This window comes from Panulirus ornatus, chromosome 12 (assembly GCF_036320965.1).
Source record: "Panulirus ornatus isolate Po-2019 chromosome 12, ASM3632096v1, whole genome shotgun sequence".
NCBI lineage: Eukaryota > Metazoa > Arthropoda > Malacostraca > Decapoda > Palinuridae > Panulirus > Panulirus ornatus.
Window position 1 is genome coordinate 18,941,451 of NC_092235.1, and position 23,082 is coordinate 18,964,532.

Genomic DNA, 23,082 nt, shown 5'->3' on the forward strand with positions numbered 1-23,082 from the left:
GAGGAAGGTCGCTGGCAGGAGCAGGTGTTGGGAGTGCATCGTCTTGCTGGTTACGCCCCTCCCTCCTCTTGTTCCTGCTGGTGTTGCCTTCCCCTCTGCTCCTACTGTCCCCCGTCACCTGCTGCTCCTCCTCCTACCCCTGGCACCTGCTGCTCCTGCTCCTGCTGCCCCCGGCACCTGCTGCTCCTGCTGCCCCCGTCACTTGCTGCTCCAGCTGCCCCCGGCACCTGCTGCTCCTGCTGCCCCCGGCACCTGCTGCTCCTGCTGCCCCCGGCACCTGCTGCTCCTGCTGCCCCCGTCACCTGCTGCTCCTGCTGCCCCCGGCACCTGCTGCTCCAGCTGCCCCCGGCACCTGCTGCTCCTGCTGCCCCCGGCACCTGCTGCTCCTGCTCCTGCTGCCTCTCCTGCTGCTGTTGTCCTCCCAGCTGCTCTAGCTGCCCCTGCTGAAAATCAACTGGTGGTAGGGGAGACTTTGGGAGGGGGGGGGGGTTGAGTGTCGCTGGAGATGATGTAGGTAACGTTGGAGATCGGGGGTGGTGGTGTGATTGGGGGATGGGGAGGGGGGGAGGTGGTGTGGGTAATGTTGGAGATCGGGGGTGGAAGAGTGATGATTGAAGGGGGGGGTAGGGAGGATGGTGATGATGGGGGGGGGGGAGGTGGTGTGGGTAATGTTGGAGACCTGGGTTGGTGGCGGTGTGGCAGACAGGCTTTGTTGGTGTTGGTGAGAGGACGTGGGGCCCCGCTGGGAGAGATAAGAGTGATGTAGATGATGGTGGTGGTGGTGGGGGGGGGATGGTGTGCTGGGGGTGGGGGTGTTGGAGGGAGGGCTGGGGAGGGAGGGAGGTCTACTGTAGGTTGTTTAAAGGAGATAGATCGACTCTGTAGGTCGGGTTGCAGAAGGTAGGGATGTTGGAGGACGCAGGTGCGCTGCAGCCGATGTTGGAGGTGTTGTCGTTGATGTTGGAGGACGTAGGGGCGCTGCAGCCGATGTTGGAGGTGGTGTCGTTGATGTTGGAGGACGTAGGGGCGCTGCAGCCGATGTTGGAGGTGGTGTCGTTGATGTTGGAGGACGTAGGGGCGCTGCAGCCGATGTTGAGGTGGTGTCGTTGATGTTGGAGGACGTAGGGGCGCTGCAGCCGATGTTAGAGGTGGTGTCGTTGATGTTGGAGGACGTAGGGGCGCTGCAGCCGATGTTGGAGGTGGTGTTGTTGATGTTGGAGGACGTAGGGGCGCTGCAGCCGATGTTGGAGGTGTTGTCGTTGATGTTGGAAGTGTTGCGTGAGCTGGTGTTGGAGGGGGTTATATGTACTGTTGGTGGTGTTGGAGGTATTAAAGTGAGCTGTAGATGGTGTTGGAGGGGTTACATGTATTGTAGGTGAAGTTAGAGGGGTTTACCTGTGTTATAGTGGGTGTTGGAGGGGTTTACCTGTATTATAGTGGGTGTTGGAGGGGGTTACCTGTGTTATAGTGTGTGTTGGAGTGGGATACCTGTGTTATAGTGGGTGTTAGAGTGGGTTGCCTGTGTTATAGTGGGTGTTGGAGGGGGTTACCTGTGTTATAGTGGGTGTTAGAGTGGGTAACCTGTGTTATAGTCGGTGTTGGAGGAGGTTACCTGTGTTGTCGTCGGTGTTGGAGAGATGTATATTTTTGTAGGTGGTGTTGGAGGAGTCACATGATGTGTTGTAGGTAGTGTTGGTGGTCGTGTTTGGTTGATGTTAGTGTTGTAGATCGTGCTGGTGGTCATGTTGTAGACGGTGCTAATAGTAGTAGTGGTAGTGGTAGTGAGTAGTAGTAGTAGTAGTGGTAGTAGTAGTAGTAGTGGTAGTAGTAGTAGTAGTAGTAGTAGTAGTGGTAATAATAGTAGTAGTAGTGGTAGTAGTAGTAGTAGTAGTAGTAGTAGTAGTAGTAGTAGTAGTAGTAGTAGTAGTAGTAGTAGTAGTAGTAGTAGTAGTAGTGGTAGTAGTAGTAGTAGTAGTAGTAGTAGTAGTAGTAGTAGTAGTAGTAGTGGTAATAATAGTAGTAGTAGTGGTAGTAGTAGTAGTAGTAGTAGTAGTAGTAGTAGTAGTGGTAATAATAGTAGTAGTAGTGGTAGTAGTAGTAGTAGTAGTAGTAGTAGTAGTAGTAGTAGTAGTAGTGGTAATAATAGTAGTAGTAGTGGTAGTAGTAGTAGTAGTAGTAGTAGTAGTAGTAGTGGTGGTAGAAGTAGTAGTAGTAGTAGTAGTAGTAGTAGTAGTAGTAGTGGTAATAATAGTAGTAGTAGTGGTAGTAGTAGTAGTAGTAGTAGTAGTAGTGGTAGTAGTAGTAGTAGTAGTAGTAGTAGTGGTACTGGTAGTAGTAGCAGTAGTAGTAGTGGTAATAGTAGTAGTAGTAGTAGTAGTAGTGGTAGTAGTAGTAGTAGTAGTAGTAGTAGTAGTGGTAATAATAGTAGTAGTGGTAGTAGTGGTGGTAGTAGTAGTGTATGTGATGTTGGATGTCGTGTTGATGGTGGTGGTCGTGCCGTGGGTGGTTTTGGAGGAGGGAGACGTGTTCTGGGTAGTGTTGGAGGCCGTATCGGTGTTACGGGTGGTGTTGGAGGCGGTAGTTATGCTGTGTGTGGCGTTGGAGGCGGTAATGGTGCTCTGGGTAGTGTTGGAGGTGGTATGGGTGGTGTTGGAGGCGTTGGTGGTGCTCTAGGGGGTGCTGTGCTATGGGAGGTGGAGGAGGAGGGGGAGGAGGTGTTCGTTGTGCTGTGTGTGGCGTTGGAGGCGTCAGTCGTGCTGTGAGTAAGTGTGTTGGAGGGGTTGCAGTCGTGCTATGTGTGGCGTTGGAGGTTGTAGTCATACTTCAAGTGCTGTGTTGAGGGTGGGGAAAGATGAATGCTGTTAGCAGTGTTGGCGGAGTGGTGGAGTCATTTTAAGTTGTTGGAGAGTGATGTTGACGAGGAGTTGGTGATGGTGGTGATATGAAAATTTCCCTGGGACAGAAGTTAGATTTTATTTCCCCCTCCCCACTTCGAAAAGGATAATACGAAGGAAAATGCTGGAGTACTGTGGAAGGAAATGTGTTATGATAATTTAGATGTTGTGACCCCCCCACTGAATAATAATTTAGATGTTGTGACCCCCCACTGAATAATAATTTAGATGTTGTGACCCCACACTGAATAATAATTTAGATGTTGTGACCCCCCCACTGAATAATAATTTAGATGTTGTGACCCCACACTGAATAATAATTTAGATGTTGTGACCCCCACTGAATAATAATTTAGATGTTGTGACCCCCCCACTGAATAATAATTTAGATGTTGTGACCCCCCCACTGAATAATAATTTAGATGTTGTGACCCCCCCACTGAATAATAATTTAGATGTTGTGACCCCTCACTGAATAATAATTTAGATGTTGTGACCCCCCCACTGAATAATAATTTAGATGTTGTGACCCCTCACTGAATAATAATTTAGATGTTGTGACCCCCCCACTGAATAATAATTTAGATGTTGTGACCCCCCCACTGAATAATAATTTAGATGTTGTGACCCCCACTGAAGCGTTTGCTGAGTGTGTTGTGTCCACAATAATGATACTTGGACCCTACCGGGAGATGTTGATGTTGAAGTCGGATGTGTGAGTTCGACAGATATGTTGGCTCCTAGTACGCGACACTTCGCTGGGGGCGCCCCACGCTGGCTGAGGGGGGCACGACGGCTGGCTGGGGGGGCGTCAGAGTGAGGGGCAGGGATGGGCCAGGGGAAGTGCCCCGGGTCGAGACGATTGCCAAAGGGACGAGAGAAGAGAGAGGATGGGACGTATGATTTCCCTCCTTAATGGTGTGGATCCAGACCACACCCCCACAAAGCAAGGTGCCAGTGGGCCTCCTCCTACCTGTGAGCACTCACTCTTGTGGACCCATCAGAGACTAGGCTTCATCCAGCAGGGTGGAGGGCCCCGGCTCGCCTGGAACGATGGGTTTATCCCCACGTTCTTAAAGCTCGAGGGAAGGAGGGAGGGAAGGTGGGGTGTCAGTCGGTCCAGGGAGAAGTGAGCGTGGGTGAATTATCCTCCCTCCTCCTCCCTCTTCTCTCTCTCTCTCTCTCCCTCCTCCCTCTCCCCCACGTTTATCCCAGGCCGTGGAAGATGAGGGCTGGGATCATATTCGCCCCCTTGCCTCTCCCTCCTGGTGGAGCATGGAGAGGGCTTCCAGGCACGGCATTTCAGACACCGGATTTCTCCTGAAGATGTCCCTGGAGGAGGAGGAGAGAGAGAGAGAGAGAGAGAGAGAGAGAGAGAGAGAGAGAGAGAGAGAGAGAGAGAGAGAGAGAGGATGGTTCAGGAGGGAGTGTGATGGTCCCCCAGCACTTGCCCCCATGTGTGCTAACAGGGATGCGTGGCCTGGTTCCCAGTGGGGGAGTCGGTAAAGTCGCGCACACGTACAAGGTGTTAACAAATGTAAACTCAAGGTTAATGACGCTTTTTTTTTTTCCCAGTCTCTCTCTCTCTCTCTCTCTCTCTCTCTCTCTCTCTCTCTCTCTCTCTCTCTCTCTCTCTCTCTCTCTCTCTCCCGAGGCTTCCTCGGCACAAGTTCATTTCTACAAGTGAATTTCTGTGAAGTAAAACACCTAGTTAGGAGGAGGAGGAGGAGGAGGAGGAGGGAAAGGTCATTTTGCACATCTGTAGCGAGGATTATCGTCCATCCCCTTTGCAAATCCTGTCGCACGTGACTGGAAATGACAGCTGTGGTCTTGGGAGTCCATCGGATGGAGTTCATGGCCTCACCTTCGGAAGGGTCGAGAGAGAGAGAGAGAGAGAGAGAGAGAGAGAGAGAGAGAGAGAGAGAGAGAGAGAGAGAGAGAGAGAGACCCCCTCTGCCGTACCCCAGGACCTCCTTCCCAAGGGGGAGGTGGTCCGCACGGGCGGGACTCCTGCAGTGCCATCCAGGGCACGGTCGTGCAGGAGGCAGACGCCTCCCTCATTGGGCAGGTTTCCTGTGTTTGCTTGGTGGTTGGGACGCTCCCAGACGACCTCATGATCGCCGACCTGAGACGAAGGGGATTCCAGTACATAGTGTTCGAATAGTCATATATATATATATATATATATATATATATATATATATATATATATATATATATATATATATATATATATTACTATTCGCCATTTCCCGCGTTAGCGAGGTAACGTTAAGAACAGAGGACTGAGCCTTTGAGGGAATATCCTCACTTGGCCCCCTTCTCTGTTGCATCTTTTGGAAAATTAAAAAAAACGAGGGGAGGATTTCCAGCCCCCCCGCTCCCTCCCCTTTTAGTTGCCTTCTACGACACGCAGGGAATACGTGGGAAGTATTCTTTCTCCCCTATCCCAGGGATATATATATATATATATATATATATATATATATATATATATATATATATATATATATATATATTAACGAATGACGTAAGTGTTGTAAATGAAAAGCCAACAGTTTTCACCAAATGGCCTTAATAATACGTCTTCATTTCCTTCAACAGTGAGAGAGTCCAGAACACACACACACACACACACACACACACACACACACACACACACACACATACACAAACCGGAAGTAATGGCACACTTGAGTAATTAGATAAAGGTTACGTAGGAGGGGCAGGCCGAGCCCTGGGTGCACTACTGCCGAAGGTGGCCATAAGTGGCCACGTTGTTTGTTTCTGGAAACTAAAAAAACTGGGCCACAGTACCAAGAAAAAAAAAACCCTGTGCCAAGAAAATTATTTTTTCTTTTCTTTTTTTTTTTCCCCATAATTTCTTCGTTGCTCTGCTGTTGGCTTCACCGTCTATCAGTTATAGTTGACCACTTGAGAGGTAATTTATCTAAACTCAAATTATATATATTATGTTAAAGTATCCATTGATTTTTTCCTTTTCTTCTGTGGTTTCAAAAATGATCTACATGACCAGAGTGAATGAGACTATATATATATATATATATATATATATATATATATATATATATATATATATATATATATAAAGAATATATGGCGTGGGAGGCAAGTTGTTAGAAGCAGTGAAAAGTTTTTATCGAGGATGTAAGGCATTTGTACGTGTAGGAAGAGAGGAAAGTGATTGATTCTCAGTGAATGTAGGTTTGCGGCAGGGGTGTGTGATGTCTCCATGGTTGTTTAATTCGTTTATGGCTGGGGTTGTTGGGGAGGTGAATGCAAGAGTTTTGGAAAGAGGGGCAAGTATGCAGTCTGATGTAGATGAGAGAACTTGGGAAGTGAGTCAGTTGTTATTCGCTGATGACACAGCGCTGGTGGATGATTCATGTGAGAAACTGCAGAAGCTAGTGACTGAGTTTGGTAAAGTGTGTGAAAGAAGAAAGTTGAGAGTAAATGTAAATAAGAGCAAGGTAATTAGGTACAGTAGGGTTGAGGGTCAAGTCAATTGGGAGGTAAGTTTGAATGGAGAAAGACTGGAGGAAGTGAAGTGTTTCAGATATCTGGGAGTGGATTTGGCAGCGGATGGAACCATGGAAGCGGAAGTGAATCATAGGGTGGGGAGGGGGCGAAAATTCTGGGAGCCTTGAAGAATGTGTGGAAGTCGAGAACATTATCTCGGAAAGCAAAACATGGTTATGTTTGAAGGAATAGTGGTTCCAACAATGTTGTATGGTTGCGAGGCGTGGACTATGGATAGAGTTGTGCGGAGGAGGGTGGATGTGCTGGAAATGAGATGTTTGAGGACAATATGTGGTGTGAGGTGGTTTGATCGAGTAAGTAATGAAAGGGTAAGAGAGATGTTTGGTAATAAAAAGAGTGTGTTTGAGAGAGCTGAAGAGGGTGTTTTGAAATGGTTTGGTCACATGGAGAGAATGAGTGAGGAAAGATTGACCAAGAGGATATATGTGTCAGAGGTGGAGGGAACGAGGAGAAATGGGAGACCAAATTGGAGGTGGAAAGATGGAGTGAAAAAGATTTTGAGTGATCGGGGCCTGAACATGCAGGAGGGTGAAAGGCGTGCAAGGAATAGAGTGAATTGGAACGATGTGGTATACCGGGGTCGACGTATTGTCAATGGATTGAACCTGGGCATGTGAAGCATCTGGGGTAAACCATGGAAAGTTCTGTGGGGCCTGGATGTGGAAAGGGAGCTGTGGTTTCGGTGCATTATTACATGACAGCTAGAGACTGAGTGTGAACGAATGTGGCCTTTGTTGTCTTTTCCTAGCGCTACCTCGCACACATGAGGGGGGAGGGGGTTGTTATTTCATGTGTGGCGGAGTGGCGATGGGAATGAATAAAGGCAGGCAATATGAATTATGCACATGTGTATATATGTATATGTCTGTGTGTGTATATATATGTATACGTTGAGATGTATAGGTATGTATATTTGTGTGTGTGGACGTGTATGTATATACATGTGTATGTGGGTGGGTTGGGCCGTTCTTTCGTCTGTTTCCTTGCGCTACCTCGCTAACGCGGGAGACAGCGACAAAGCAAGATAGATAAATAAATAAATGTATATATATATATATATATATATATATATATATATATATATATATATCAAATGACATATTTCTTTCTTTTATCTTCCCTGATGATGTGATTAATACACGAAAGTGCACTTGGGAACCTACCAAGATTCATTTCCTCGTGGACTCATAAGAATACACACACACACACACACACACACACACACACACACACACACACACACACACACACACACTTACATTAAGGAGGAGGAGCTGCTCAGGTGTGGGCGTTGTTAAGTCTTCAGTGTCCATCTCCGGCACCTCCGGGAGAGGGGAGGAAGGAGACTACCCACGCACCTCTCCTGCATGTCGTAGACGGGTGATAAAGAGGGGTGCGGGAGCCGTGGGAGAGAGAGAGAGAGAGAGAGAGAGAGAGAGAGAGAGAGAGAGAGAGAGAGAGAGAGAGAGAGAGAGAGAGAAGCACCCCGTCAACCACGACGGACCGGGGTGGTAAAATACGTGCACCCCCGCCTTGCTGTGTGGGGAGCGCCAGACCACTCTGTGGCTTTCTCGGGGGAGGGTTGAGGAGGAGGAGGAGGTAATGGTTAAGGTATAAGGTCGGGTTCAAGACATAACCGGGATGGGGTTTGACGATGATGGTAGGATGAGAGAGAGAGAGAGAGAGAGAGAGAGAGAGAGAGAGAGAGAGAGAGAGAGAGAGAGAGAGAGAGAGAGATTCCTGGGTAGGGAATAGGTGTTAGAAATAAGCTGTAAACTGACCGGGAGGTTAATGGAATAAAGGGGGAGGAAATGGATAAGAAATAGGGGAGTTGCAAGGAATGCGGGGAAGGGACGAGACAGAGAAGATGGGAAACACGGTGAAAGATGTAGAGAAAATGGGGAGTGGAGTGAGTATTTTTTTTTCTTCCTCACCTGGGAGGATATATATATATATATATATATATATATATATATATATATATATATATATATATATATATATATATATATATATATATATGTATATATATATATATATATATATATATATATATATATATATATATATATTATATCCCTGGGGATAGTGGAGAAAGAATACTTCCCACGTATTCCCTGCGTATCATAGAAGGCGACTAAAAGGGGAGGGAACGGGGGTCTGGAAATGCTCCGCTCCCGTTTTACTTTTTCCAAAAGAAGGAACAAAGAAGGGGGCCAAGTGAGGATATTCCCCCAAAGGCTCAGTTCTCTGTTCTTAACGCTACCTCTCTAACGCAGGAAACGACGAATATATATATATATATATATATATATATATATATATATATATATATATATATATATATATATATATGATTTTGCCTATCTTCGCTTTTCTCTTATTTTCCTCTCATACCATTTGATGTATAAAGATGGATACGAAACCACAGAGAAGATATGTAATGTTACGTGGGAAAGAATGAGGGAACGGTGGCGAGGGAGTGGTTGGCGAGGCGTTGGAAGACATCTGGAAATGATGGAGAAGGAGGAGAAGGCGGCCGATGGTGAGGGAGATGGACACCAGGGAATTGTTGGGGGATACATGGCTTCCTATATTGTCTGCAGTATATATATATATATATATATATATATATATATATATATGTTTGTAGTCATGCGTATTTCTGAGCGATAAAGACACCATCAAGGGTTGTAGATATGGGAATTTATATGAATATGGGAATTTATATGAATATGGGAATTTATATAGTTCCTGATGCACAGGAACTTGAGCTCTTAAAGATGATGGATTGTTGGAGTGGTGAGGGTAATGTTTATAGCTGATGGTTCTGTGCATTCCCGTGTGTTGGAGATAGTGGGGGTGAGGGTTTGGAGGGAATGGAATGAGTCTTTGGAGGGAATGGAACGAGTGTTGGAGGGAGTGGAATGAGTGTTGGGGGTAATGGGGTGAGTAATGGAGGTTATAGTGTGGGTTAGAGAGAATGGGGTGAGTGTTGGAGGTAATAGTGTATGGGTTGGAGGTAATAAGGTGAGTGCGGGCGTTATGAGGTGAGTGTTGGAGGTAATGGGGTGAGTGTGGAGGTTATGAGGTGAGTGTTGGAGGTAATGGGGTGACTGTAGAGGTTATGAGATGAGTGTTGGAGGTTATGGGATGAGTATGGAGATTATATTGTGAGTGTTGGAGGTAATGGGGGCCTGTGTTGGAGATGTTAATGTACTAGTGTGAGTAATGAGCTGGCAGTGATAGGGTGAGTGTTGAAGAAGATGAGGAGAGGGTTGGAGATACCGAGATGAGTGTTGGAGACGATAGGGTGAGTGTTGAAGAAGATGAAGAGAGTGCTGGAGACACCGAGGTGAGTGCTGGAGACAAATAGGGTGAGTGTCGGTGATAATGGCTGGAGTGTTGGAGATAATAGATCCAGTATGTTATATACGTCAGGAGTGTTGGAGGTCGTGTTTGGTGGAGATGTTAAGAAAGGTAAGGGGTTGGAGAATCTGGGGGTGGAGGAAGGGGTGGGGAGGGGGTAGTTATGTCTGTAAGAGGTAAACTATATTGATGTTGGAGATGATTAAAGTTGATGTTGGAGATCATTAAAGTTGTTGATGTTGGAGATGATTAAAGTTGTTGATGTTGGAGATGAATAAAGTAGCCAGTGGTGAGCCAATGTTGTAGTAAGTGTCGGAGAGGATGGGTATATAAATGTTGGAGACGACGTAAGTGGTGGAGGGTCAGTAAATGTTGGAGACGACGTAAGTGGTGGAGAGACGAATGAACTGTCCTCGGAGATCTTAACATTTTCATTTCGTATGTAGAAGACATGATTGATATTCGTGTATGTGTGCGAGACGCAGTGAAAATGGGACCGAGGGAGTGTTGGAGATGATGGACGTAATGAATGTTGGGGATGACGCCACTGCTGGAGACGAGGACACACACCAACGCCTGGTAATAATATGTCATGTGTTGATGAGTGTTGGGGATGACGCCACTGCTGGAGACGAGGACACACCAACGCCTGGTAATAATATGTCATGTGTTGGAGAAAATGGCTTCTCACAGTGGGGAGTGCACAGCGATTGTGTTGGATGATATAGCAGACGAGGGCTTGTGTTGGAGGATGTAGGAGGTGACGGGTTGTGCTGGAGGAATCACTGTTGGAGGATAGACCGGATGAGGGGTTGTGATGGAGGAAATAGCTTGTCAGTGTTGGAGTACAGAGAGGATGAGGTTTTTGTGTTGGAGGAGATGCCTCGTCGAGAGGATATGATGGATGCAAGATTGTGTTGGAGGAAGTAACTCATGACTGTTGGAGGGTATAATGGGTGACGGGTTGTGTTGGAGGAAGTGGCTCATTAGTTTTGGAGGATTTAACGGATGTAGGGTTGTGTTGGAGGAAGTGGCTCATTAGTTTTGGAGAATTTGACGGATGTAGGGTTGTGTTGGAGGAAGTGGCTCATTAGTTTTGGAGGATTTGACGGATGTAGGGTTGTGTTGGAGGAAGTGGCTCATCACTGTTGGACGCTACGTTAGATGGGTTGTGTTGGGGGAAGCGACTCATCAGTGTTGGAGGACCTAACGGATGTGGGTTTGTGCTGGAGGAAGTGACTCATCGGTGTTGGAGGACTTAACGGATGTGGGGCTGTATTGGAGGAAGTGACCCGTATGTGTTGGCGGATACGATAGATGGGTTGTGTTGGAGGAAGTGGCTCTTCAGTGCTGGAGGATGATGTAACGGATGTGGGGTTGTGTGTTGGAGGGTGTTGCGGATGTGGGAAGGGGGGGGGTTGTGTTGGAGGAAGTGGCTCGTCAGTGTTGGAGGATCTCTCGAGGGTTAGGGCATAAATGGCACAAGAAATGAGGGGACTTCCTCCTCCTCCCCCAGCTTGTGCTGGAGGACCCAGGTGATTAATGTGGCCCGTGACAGCTTGAGCTGCCCCGTCCCCTACCCTACCCCTCCCTCCTCACGTCTTGTGATGGTGGCAGGACGTAACGCGTTACCACTGAGTGCCTGTACCTGTCGTGGCGGGATGTAACACGTTACTGAGTGGATGTACCTGGTGTGGCAAGATGTAACGCGTTACCGATGAGCGGATGTCACTTGGTGTGGCAAGATGTAACGCGTTACTGTCTGGGTGGATGCTCCCCCCCCTATTGTGGCAAGATGTAACGCGTTACTGTGTTAAGATCTCCTCTTGTAACAGTCTTCCCATACACTAACCTCTGGGCGTGATGACCTGACCTTTGACCCAGACCCCATGAGGGCTCGGGACCAGGTCATCACGCCCAGAGTAACTCATGAGGCGTGGCGGTGGTGACGGTAACGCGTTACGGCAGCGTAACACAGCATCGGGGTAACATACAAGACCAGCTGAGACGCGGGCCTTGTGCTCTGCGACAGAACCGTTCAAGAAAAACGAGCGTCTCTCGTGTATCACAGAAAACGAGGCGGGTCGGAGGGCCGACTCAACCAAACCTCGCCCACTCCTCCCGTACCTCACGGGACGGGGCAATATTACGCCCAGAGGAGCGATGGACGGACCTACAGGCCAGCGAGGGTAAAAAAAAAAAAGTCCCGAAATAGCCCAGAGGAGAGTGGAAGGCGCTGCGCATAAGGTGTAAGGTAGGGAGGAGGGGGAAGCGTTGGAGTGAGGGTTGCGCGCGGCAGAGTTTGGAGTGAAATAGCATTTAAGGCGAACACACACGAGGCCGGGCAGCAGCAGGCAGGCAGTGGGGCTCCGGGCCACCAGGAGCAGTAGTAAGGCTGAGGATGCCGCCTTTGTTGGACGTGGTGGTCGCTCCGGCACGGACATCTCGCCACCACACCACACCACACCACACCACCGTCGCTACTCCGCCACCACACCCGCTCCACTCGCGTACACACCCACACTCCCCCCTCCACACACCACACCCGCCGCAGAGGCCTTGTACCTCTCCCACCACCACCACATCTGTACCACAGTGCCACCGCCACTGCAAGTGGGTCAGGAGGTCGGCGCGTGTGTGTGTGGGTGCGTGTGTGTGTGTGTGTGTGTGTGTCCTGTGGTGACCCTCCTGAAGTGTCGGTGGGTCATGATGCAGCGACCTTGGACCTGTCGCATCTTCTGCTGTTGGTGGTGATCTGAACAGTCCGACGCGCTCTCCAGGCGCGACACCTGCTTCGTCAACCACCCACCTACCCCGTGGCTCACACACCTGGCCTGTGATCAGTGGAAATATAGTACATGTGGCCCCCCTGCCCCTCTTCTCCTCCCTCCGTGCCGTCGTCTCAGAGAGAGTGATTTCGTGTTACACACACACACACACACACACACACACACACACACACACACACACATGCACACACACACATGCACAGTGCATTCTGAACCTCTCAAGAATATATTGACCATTAGTGGTGTAGTGTCTATATATATATATATATATATATATATATATATATATATATATATATATATATATATATATATATATGTATAGTGAGATCAAAGGTGTTGATACTGGAGTGAGTGACGCTAGGAGACGAATTATGTTATTATGGACATTTTTCTAGCTAGTACACACATGTTTGTCTAAGTATATATATATATATATAATGTTCGTATGTGTTTGAGTAGCATGGCTGCATGTGTTGATATGTGTGGGTGTGTGTGTGTGTGTATATACATTATTCATACATACTTGTGTGCGCGCACGTGTGTGTGTGTGTGTGTGTGTGCGCGCGTATGTACGTGTGAGTCACCGCTCCAGGTATTATCATGAAGGAATATGATAGCAAGTTTGGGGGGATGGCGGGGTGAGGGGGGGGAGAGTGTTGGGGCAGCAGGCTCTCTCCCCTCTCCCTCTCCCTCTCCCCCTCCCCTCTCCCCCTCCCGGCTTCAGATGTCAGACACGGTACCCGTGATTGAAATATAGGAAGGCGCGGGATAGATTGGCCGGGAACTAATTAAGTGGTTTTGCTATATAAACGGGAGAGAGAGAGAGAGAGAGAGAGAGAGAGAGAGAGAGAGAGAGAGAGAGAGAGAGAGAGAGAGAGAGAGAGAGAGAGAGGAACTGTGGAGGGCCCTGGGGTTGTGGTGGGATGGGAGGAGGAGGAGGCAGGAGCAGGAGGAGGAGGTAAAGGGGGACTACATCGCTGGTCTGGGAAAGGTCAGGGGTTGCCCGAGTGTCTTGTTTGAAGGGAGGAGGGAAAATAGGTCACATCTTTTCGGGCAAGGTCAGGCGGGGGTGTTCTATTATGTGTGTGTGTGTGTGTGTGTGTGTGTGTGTGTGTGTGTTCGTTATTGAGATAGATGAAAGGTCATTTGGGCCTGGGTGGAGTAAGGTCAGGGGTCACACACACACACCCGGGGGGGGGGGGGGGGCGGCCGGCCGGCCCCAAGGCTCAGGACCACAATGAAGAAAAATGGCTTAGCATCAGTTTGTTGAGGAGGGAGGTTGGGGGGGGGGGGGTTTAGCTGGCAGGAATGAGGTGCAAGGCTGATACAGACGACTTAAAGCAGCCGAACACATAGCGCACACACACACACACACACACACACACACACACACACACACACACACACACACACACACACACACAGGAGGATAGTGAGCTGGAGACGAGAGAGGAGCGTAGACAGGAAGGGACGGAGGAGGGTAGACAGGAAGGGATAGTGAGTTGGATACGGGACAGATGGGCATAGACAGGAAGGGATAGTGATGACGAATTCGGGACGGAGGAGGGTAGACAGGAAGGGATAGGGAGTTGTATACGGGACAGGGGGAAGGACTGAGGGATGGAAAAGTGAAGTGGTGTGGGAAAGACGATAGAACGGAGGAGAGAAGGTGAGATCAGTGTGTGTGTGTGTGTGTGTGTGTGTGTGTGTGTGTGAACGAGAACACGAAGCGGGAGGGGGGAGGGCGAGTTGTAAACTGTGCTGGACGATGCGCTGAAGTTATACGAAATGTACGAGGGATAGTTAGCAAGAAATTAGGAAGGGGGTGAGGGGGGGATAGGACGGTGCGTAGTGCAGAGGGGGGTTGGGGGGGGTCTTTGCTCTGGAAGGGCAAGAGGAGGGATGTAGATGGAAGGTCGAGAAGGCTTGGGGGTGAGGGAGGGGTAAGGAAGTGGAAGGAAGGAGCGACATTAATGGGAGGGAGGGAGAGGTAGCCTGCGTGTGATGGATGGGAGTGGGTTAACGGTCTGTGTGTGTGTGTGTGTGTGTGTGTGTGTGTGTATGTGTGTGTGTGTGTGTGTGTGTGTGTGTGTGTATGTGTGTGTGTGTGTGTGTGTGTGTGTGTGTGTTTGTGTGTGTCTGTGTGTGTGTGTGTTTGTGTGTGTGTGTGTGTGTGTGTCTGTGTCTGTGTGTGTGTGTTTGTGAGGTCACCCACCTACACATACACACTGCCCTCACTCACCTATCCCACCCGCCACACAGACACGCGCACACGCGAGCCTCGGGAGGGTTGGCACAGCAGTGGGGGCACAGCAGGAGGTGGGGCTGTGTCCAGGAGAGGCACAGAAGGTGTAGCACTGGACACAGACTACTGGGTTGAGGTCAAGGAAGGCCCTATGTGGAACTACAGGGTCACACACCAGCCACACTCTGTTGAACATACTATGCCATATTTCTTCTCCTGGTTTATATATATATATATATATATATATATATATATATATATATATATATATATATATATATATACTGTTGAAGTTTGATATTGTGTTAATGGAGACAGAAATGTGTGTGAGTTTGTGTGGGGAAAAGACACAATACGAGGATTATTTAACTTTAAGCAGAACTTAATGAGAAAGATTAGAAAATTTCTGTGGTATTTTTCTGTGTGTGTGTGGAAAAGATTAAAGAGGAAAAAGAAAATGGCAGGAGCAATGGAGGAAAGATTTTAAAGAGAAAGATCCAGTGTGGGCCCCCCCCAGCGGGCTCTCTGTATAAACCCCCTCCATCCCTAACCTACCTACCTCCTCTTCCTCCCCCATCTATCCCTTCCCTTTACCTCTCTACCTCCTCCTCCTCCTCCTCTATCCTCTCCCTCCTCACGCCTCCGTCACACCGACCTACTGCCTTCCCTAACCACCCACTAGCCACCCACCCACTTCCCACGTACACCCTCTCATACCTACCTACCATCCACCCTCCCACAACCCACCCACCCCACCTTTCCCGGCAGAGCGTATATATTTTTTTTTTTCTAAATACGCATAAATTATTTTCCCATTTACGTAAAAAAATAAATGCAAGCCGGTGACAGTGGTGTGGTGTGGGTGAGTGAGTGTTCTAACGGAGCCTCGGCTTGTAATTTGCAGGCAGCTATAGCTCAATTTGAAGTTAGTTCACAGCCGGGCTGTTGAAAGTTGGTCTGTGTGAAAAAAAAAGGAAAAAAAAATAAAGTTATAATTATCGAAAAGACCTTTTTGTCATGGGAGGCGTTGGACACACGGGGAATACCCTGTGGAGGGCGTGAACGACAGGGGATAGTGGGAGAGGGAGAGCACCTCGCAGAGTGCCGCAGGAGCAGGCACTGTTGAGGAAGGTCAGGTGCAAGTACCCCAGTGTGTGTGTGTTGGGGGAGGGATGATGACGAACGTTCTGCCACACCCTCGCCACCATGTGTGCAACACTGTGTCCCAGGAGCTGGCCCTGGCGTGCCAGGACGAGCGGGACCTGGCCCTCATGTGTGAGGAGGACCCGGACAGGGCCCTGGTGTTCGAGCCCGACCACGAGAGGGAGCTGGTGTGCGAGAACGAGCGAGACCGCGGGCTGGTCTTCGACTACAGCGAGGACACCCTGAGCCAGCTCGAGGGAGATGGGCTGGACACGCTGAGCGACAGGAACCCCGACGCGGATATCAACTACGTCTCCACCATCTTCCGCTGCGGCTGTAGCTGCTGCTGGAGGTACCAGCTCTGTAGGATGGTGGTAAGTACGACCAGGCTCCCTGCTCCCCCTCAGGTACTCTGGCCGCCCGTAGCGGTGCGCGCCCACACCTCGTCCCACTACCTCCACCAGCGGCCTTTATACCTCCACGCTCTACCAGGGTCTCCCTGATGTCTTCTGTGTTGTCGTACATTCCCATTAACCTTTCATAGACTTGTGAACTCTTGCCCCATCTGCATGCACAGTGAGGGGTACAATACTTGTATACTTTTTTTTTTATATATATAAACCCGTGTCCAGTCCTCGCTTACAACACGTTGTTCAGCTCTGGGCGACTAACCTCACCAGAGAGGGAGGAGAACTTAAAACAAATACAAAGCAGAGCGGCCAGACTTAATCACGTCACTCAGGAATATTCCTTAATAGGATAGACTGAAAAACATAAAATGTATCTTCAAAAAATACGTCGGCTCTGGGGAGATCCGGCACAAACTTTTAGATATAACTGAATTATTTTGACAACATAACTTCCGAAATTTCCTTCACTTTAGACCAAAAATTCAATAGCCAGAAATAACGGGATGAAGATTAAAGGAAGATGTAACAGTAACGTGGACAAACGTTTTTTTTTTCATCTTTAGAGTAATAAAACGTTTGAGTAGATTATCAGCAGATGTAGTCAGTGTAAATATTGTCATTGCCTTCATATCAGGGGTAGGGAAACACCACTAATATCTCTTATCAGTAGATTATCTTGCTTCAAGAATCCAGCGTCAGTGCAACCGTTTGCCAGACTGGCATAGAGCATTTCTCGTCACAATTTCCTACAGAATTTCCATGGCTGTTTGTTCTGTACGGTATAATTTTTTCCCCGGCCGTTGAGCCGGAGGGAAAGGTGGGTGGGAAGGTGCTAACCTGCTTTACCTTCCTGTTTCTGGCAGTTTTTGAGCAATGATAGCTCATAACCTATTGATGGACCATCAGGTCATGTGTTCTATGTCTTTCCCATGTGTTTCCAAGTACCCATGTGTGCGAGTAGGAAGGGAGGAGGGTGAGTGGTTCTCGGTGAAGGTGTGGCTACGTAGAGGATGTTTCGTTTAATCTGTTTGTGGACGAGGTGGCGAAAGGGGTTGTGGGGGAGATGCCTGCCACCTTACCCATCTTGGCCGCTGTAGCTGGTCAACCTACGGCCGTGGCGGTGAGGCATTCGATGCTGCGGTCCACCCTTTGTTTGGTAACCCTCGTTCGAACCCCTCCCCGTGAAGGCACGGCGAGGCAGGCAGCCAGCGGACGCTTGTTCGTGACCTCAGTCGCTCGTTAGTTCCCCCTCATGTCAGTAACGACCTGGCCTTTTGCCTTGGCGCCTCGAGCGCGGAGGGCGCTACGCGACCCCATGGGCGTGGTGGTTCGGCCTTTTTAAGTTCAACCCTTGACGGGCAGACGTCGAGAGGCCGTCGTGGTTGTGCCTTCGTGGTCATCAAGGAATCAGTGATGTTCCATAATGCTGAGGACGTGTCACCCTCGCTCACCGCAGGGGGCGCGCGCGCGCAAGATACACGCCTCAGGGAGATCCCTTTTGACGATGATTAAGCAATAGCATGAACCATTAAGCTGTTGCAGCCAGTCTCGGGTAATTAGACCACCCGCTCTCCTCCTCCTCCTCCTCTTCGGCCGATACGAACGCTGGGGAGGGGGAGACAACGGCTGGAAATGAATTGACGACGCGTTTTTATTTCTCTCTCTCTCTCTCTCTCTCTCTCTCTCTCTCTCTCTCTCTCTCTCTCTCTCTCTCTCTCTCTCTCTATCTATCTCTCTCTCTCTTCCATTCAACTTGGAGGCATCGAACTCCCCAACAGGTTTATATACATGGTTTGCAGTTGCCTAACGAAGCGTCACTTAGGACGCTCAAAGTTTTTTTTGGAGGGGTTAAAGCGGCCCCCAGTTTTGTATCTCAGGTGTACACACACACACACACACACACACACACACACGTCAAGACCATACCACTGGGGAAAAGTAGTTTTTTGGTTTTTTTTTTTTTGTTTTTTTTTGGCCAGCTGGTCAGTCGGGTCCGTGGCTTCAGGCCTCCTTCGTGGTCCCTCGTGGTCATACATGCCCTCCCTCCCTGAACCCTCCTGGTCTCGTGAGAGAGAGAGAGAGAGAGAGAGAGAGAGAGAGAGAGAGAGAGAGAGCCGTGCGTCGCTGGCTTTTTGGAAACCCTTTTCATTCCTCGCCTTCGATCAGTGTGAATGTCTGTACGCACGGGAGGGCTCCCCAGGTGTGTGTGTGTGTGTGTGTGTGTGTGTGTGTGTGTAACCCAGTTTCATCCATCGGTAATGCAAAATTACCTATTGTGTGAAACGTTTGGGCCTGAGGAACGTGTCGTTAAAAAAAAAAAAAACGTTGGGCCCCGGAGGCAGAACGTTTTATGTGTTAGGGTAGCGCGAGGCGAAAGTAATTTCATGTCTTGGCAGGTCGAGAGAAAACAGCCAACAGACCGTATGTGTGTTTCCTGATTTCGCTCGTCATTTGCAACATGTTTCCCTTTTCCATGTATATCTTTCTTTTCTTTCAAACTATTCGCCATTTCCCGCGTTAGCGAGGTAGCGTTAAGAACAGAGAACTTGGCCTTTGAGGGAACATCCTCACCTCGCCCCCTTCTCTGTTCCTTCTTTTGGAAAATTAAAAAAAAAATAATGAGAGGGGAGGATTTCCAGCCCCCCGCTCCCTCCCCTTTTAGTCGCCTTCTACGACACGCAGGGAATACGTGGGAAGTATTCTTTCTCCCCTATCCCCAGGGATATATATATATATATATATATATATATATATATATATATATATATATAAGATGAAAGCCGGCAAGGCAGCAGGTTTGGATGGTATTGCAGTGGAATTTATTAAAAAAGGGGGTGACTGTATTGTTGACTGGTTGGTAAGGTTATTTAATGTATGTATGACTCATGGTGAGGTGCCTGAGGATTGGCGGAATGCGTGCATAGTGCCATTGTACAAAGGCAAAGGGGATAAGAGTGAGTGCTCAAATTACAGAGGTATAAGTTTGTTGAGTATTCCTGGTAAATTATATGGGAGGGTATTGATTGAGAGGGTGAAGGCATGTACAGAGCATCAGATTGGGGAAGAGCAGTGTGGTTTCAGAAGTGGTAGAGGATGTGTGGATCAGGTGTTTGCTTTGAAGAATGTATGTGAGAAATACTTAGAAAAGCAAATGGATTTGTATGTAGCATTTATGGATCTGGAGAAGGCATATGATAGAGTTGATAGAGATGCTCTGTGGAAGGTATTAAGAATATATGGTGTGGGAGGAAAGTTGTTAGAAGCAGTGAAAAGTTTTTATCGAGGATGTAAGGCATGTGTACGTGTAGGAAGAGAGGAAAGTGATTGGTTCTCAGTGAATGTAGGTTTGCGGCAGGGGTGTGTGATGTCTCCATGGTTGTTTAATTTGTTTATGGATGGGGTTGTTAGGGAGGTAAATGCAAGAGTCCTGGAAAGAGGGGCAAGTATGAAGTCTGTTGGGGATGAGAGAGCTTGGGAAGTGAGTCAGTTGTTGTTCGCTGATGATACAGCGCTGGTGGCTGATTCATGTGAGAAACTGCAGAAGCTGGTGACTGAGTTTGGTAAAGTGTGTGGAAGAAGAAAGTTAAGAGTAAATGTGAATAAGAGCAAGGTTATTAGGTACAGTAGGGTTGAGGGTCAAGTCAATTGGGAGGTGAGTTTGAATGGAGAAAAGCTGGAGGAAGTGAAGTGTTTTAGATATCTGGGAGTGGATCTGTCAGCGGATGGAACCATGGAAGCGGAAGTGGATCATAGGGTGGGGGAGGGGGCGAAAATTTTGGGAGCCTTGAAAAATGTGTGGAAGTCGAGAACAGTATCTCGGAAAGCAAAAATGGGTATGTTTGAAGGAATAGTGGTTCCAACAATGTTGTATGGTTGCGAGGCGTGGGCTATGGATAGAGTTGTGCGCAGGAGGATGGATGTGCTGGAAATGAGATGTTTGAGGACAATGTGTGGTGTGAGGTGGTTTGATCGAGTAAGTAACGTAAGGGTAAGAGAGATGTGTGGAAATAAAAAGAGCGTGGTTGAGAGAGCAGAAGAGGGTGTTTTGAAATGGTTTGGTCACATGGAGAGAATGAGTGAGGAAAGATTGACCAAGAGGATATATGTGTCGGAGGTGGAGGGAACGAGGAGAAGAGGGAGACCAAATTGGAGGTGGAAAGATGGAGTGAAAAAGATTTTGTGTGATCGGGGCCTGAACATGCAGGAGGGTGTAAGGAGGGCAAGGAATAGAGTGAATTGGAGCGATGTGGTATACAGGGGTTGACGTGCTGTCAGTGGAGTGAATCAAGGCATGTGAAGCGTCTGGGGTAAACCATGGAAAGCTGTGTAGGTATGTATATTTGCGTGTGTGGACGTGTGTATGTACATGTGTATGGGGGGGGGGGTTGGGCCATTTCTTTCGTCTGTTTCCTTGCGCTACCTCGCAAACGCGGGAGACAGCGACAAAGTATAAAAAAAAAAAAAAAAAAAAAAAAAAAAATATATATATATATATATATATATATATATATATATATATATATATATATTGTTTTCGCAGGTGCTTCCCTGATTTGTAGAAAATTATTCATAATTGCTCCCCCCTGATTTATATACGTTATTCATATTCCAAGTCCCGTATGGATGTTGATACTGCCTTCCCGTATTTATGCCCGAAGCACAGATGCGTGTCTGGTTTATATGGTATTCACGTATACGTACGTGTTTGGTTTATGTGGTATTCACACAAATACCTGTCTGATTTATATGCTGTTCACAAATACGTGTCTGATTTATATGGTTTTCAGCGATGCGTCCCCGATTTATATGGTATTCAGAAATGCGCGTCTGATTTATATGCTGTTCACAAATACGTGTCTGATTTATATATGCTGTTGACAAATGCGTGTCTGGTTTATATGGCATTCAGCGATGCGTCCCCGATTTATATATCATTCATTTATTGCCAGGTTTATACATGGTCCATCATCTGTTTGGCTCGTGTAAAACATTTTGATGTAAAGGTCACAGAAAATTAGGATGTAAAGATCATAATTGGGTGGTACAGACTTCCTGAAGTGTGGTGGTTCTGTCTGGTGGAGCAGCTGCGTCACGGAGTGGAAAATAAGGGGGTGCGTCACACGGCGAATTTGACCCCTGGGGAAAATAAGGGGGGTGCGTCACACGGTGATTTAGACCACTGGGGAAAATTAGAGGGTGCGTCACACGGTGATTTAGACCACTGGGGAAAATAAGGGGGTGCGTCACACGGCGACTTTGACCCCTGGGGAAAATGAGGGGTGCGTCACACGGCGAATTTGAACACTGGGGAAAATAAGGGGGTGCGTCACACGGCGAATTTTACCACGAGAAAATAAGGGGGTGTGTCACACGGTGATTTAGACCACTGGGGAAAATGAGGGGGTGCGTCACACGGCGAATTTGACCACTGGAGAAAATAAGGGGGTGCGTCACACGGCGAATTTTACCACTGGAGAAAATAAGGGGGTGCGTCACACGGCGGGCGTATTTGACCACTAAGAAAACAAGGTGATGCGTCACTCAGCGGGCGAATTTGACCACTGGGGGGGAAATAATAAGGTGATGCATCACACGGCGCATTCGACCACTGGGGAAATAAGGTGGTGCGTCACATGGTGGAAAACTTAGCGAGTTTAACCAGTGGGGATGCTGAAGACATGCGTACCGTCGTGTTTCTGGACAGAATTATGGTGCGTACCTGCCCACGGTACGGCCCGGCCACGGCGCTGGACAGAACGTCCAGAAGTTTATTCCATGTTTGCCACTGGACAAAAAAAAAAGATGAAAAATTATTTAGCTTTTGTTTCATGCATGACGCTGGACAGAAGTTTGGGACATTGTGCCATGCATGAGTGTGGTCAGAATTACGAGTGACTGTTCCTGCATGACAGAGGACGAGAGTATGACACGTTCTCCCACGCGTGACACTGGACAAAGTTGTCACGTCTCTGTCCCACGCCTGACACTGGACAAAAGTACAGGAGCTCGTCCCTGCGTGACACTGGACAAAATTGTGTCACGTCTCTGTCCCACGCCTGACACTGGACAAAATAGTGTCACGTCTCTGTCCCACGCCTGACACTGGACAAAAGTATTGGAGTTCGTCCCTGCGTGACACTGGACAAAATTGTGTCACGTCTCTGTCCCACGCCTGACACTGGACAAAAGTACAGGAGCTCGTCCCTGCGTGACACTGGACAAAATTGTGTCACGTCTCTGTCCCACGCCTGACACTGGACAAATGTACAGGAGTTCGTCTGTGCGTGACACTGGACAAAATTGTGTCACGTCTCTGTCCCACGCCTGACACTGGACAAAAGTACAGGAGTTCGTCCCTGCATGACACTGGACAAAATTGTGTCACGTCTCTGTCCCACGCCTGACACTGGACAAAAGTACAGGAGTTCGTCCCTGCGAGACACTGGACAAAATTGTGTCACGTCTCTATCCCACGCCTGACACTGGACAAATGTATAGGAGTTCGTCCCTGCGAGACACTGGACAAAATTGTGTCACGTCTCTATCCCACGCCTGACACTGGACAAATGTATAGGAGTTCGTCCCTGCGAGACACTGGACAAAATTGTGTCACGTCTCTATCCCACGCCTGACACTGGACAAAAGTACAGGAGTTCGTCCCTGCGTGA

The 23,082-nt window shown here is 48.3% G+C and overlaps 2 protein-coding genes across 2 annotated transcripts in view; one reads left to right on the forward strand and one right to left on the reverse strand.

Moving 5' to 3' along the window:
- The window catches only part of LOC139751828 (uncharacterized), a 1,080,599-nt gene that overhangs the window by 61,900 nt on the left and 995,617 nt on the right, over positions 1–23,082 (forward strand).
- On the reverse strand, positions 1,401–5,009 carry LOC139751711 (uncharacterized). Its single transcript, XM_071667274.1, has 3 exons — positions 4,894–5,009; positions 1,834–2,325; positions 1,401–1,422 (listed from the first exon to the last, which is right to left on the reverse strand). The coding sequence occupies exons 1-3, from the start codon at positions 5,007–5,009 to the stop codon at positions 1,401–1,403; spliced, it is 630 nt and encodes a 209-aa protein (XP_071523375.1).

Coding starts and splice junctions, on each gene's coding strand:
- LOC139751711 (XM_071667274.1), bottom strand. CDS start 5,009: ATGAGGTCGTCTGGGAGCGTCCCAACCACCAAGCAAACACAGGAAACC. Junction 2,326..4,893: donor GCACTGCAGGAGTCCCGCCC/GTGCGGACCACC, acceptor TACTACTACCAG/TACCACTACTACTACTACTA. Junction 1,423..1,833: donor ACCACTACTACTACTACTAC/TACTACTACTAC, acceptor TAATACAGGTAA/ACCCCTCCAACACCCACTAT.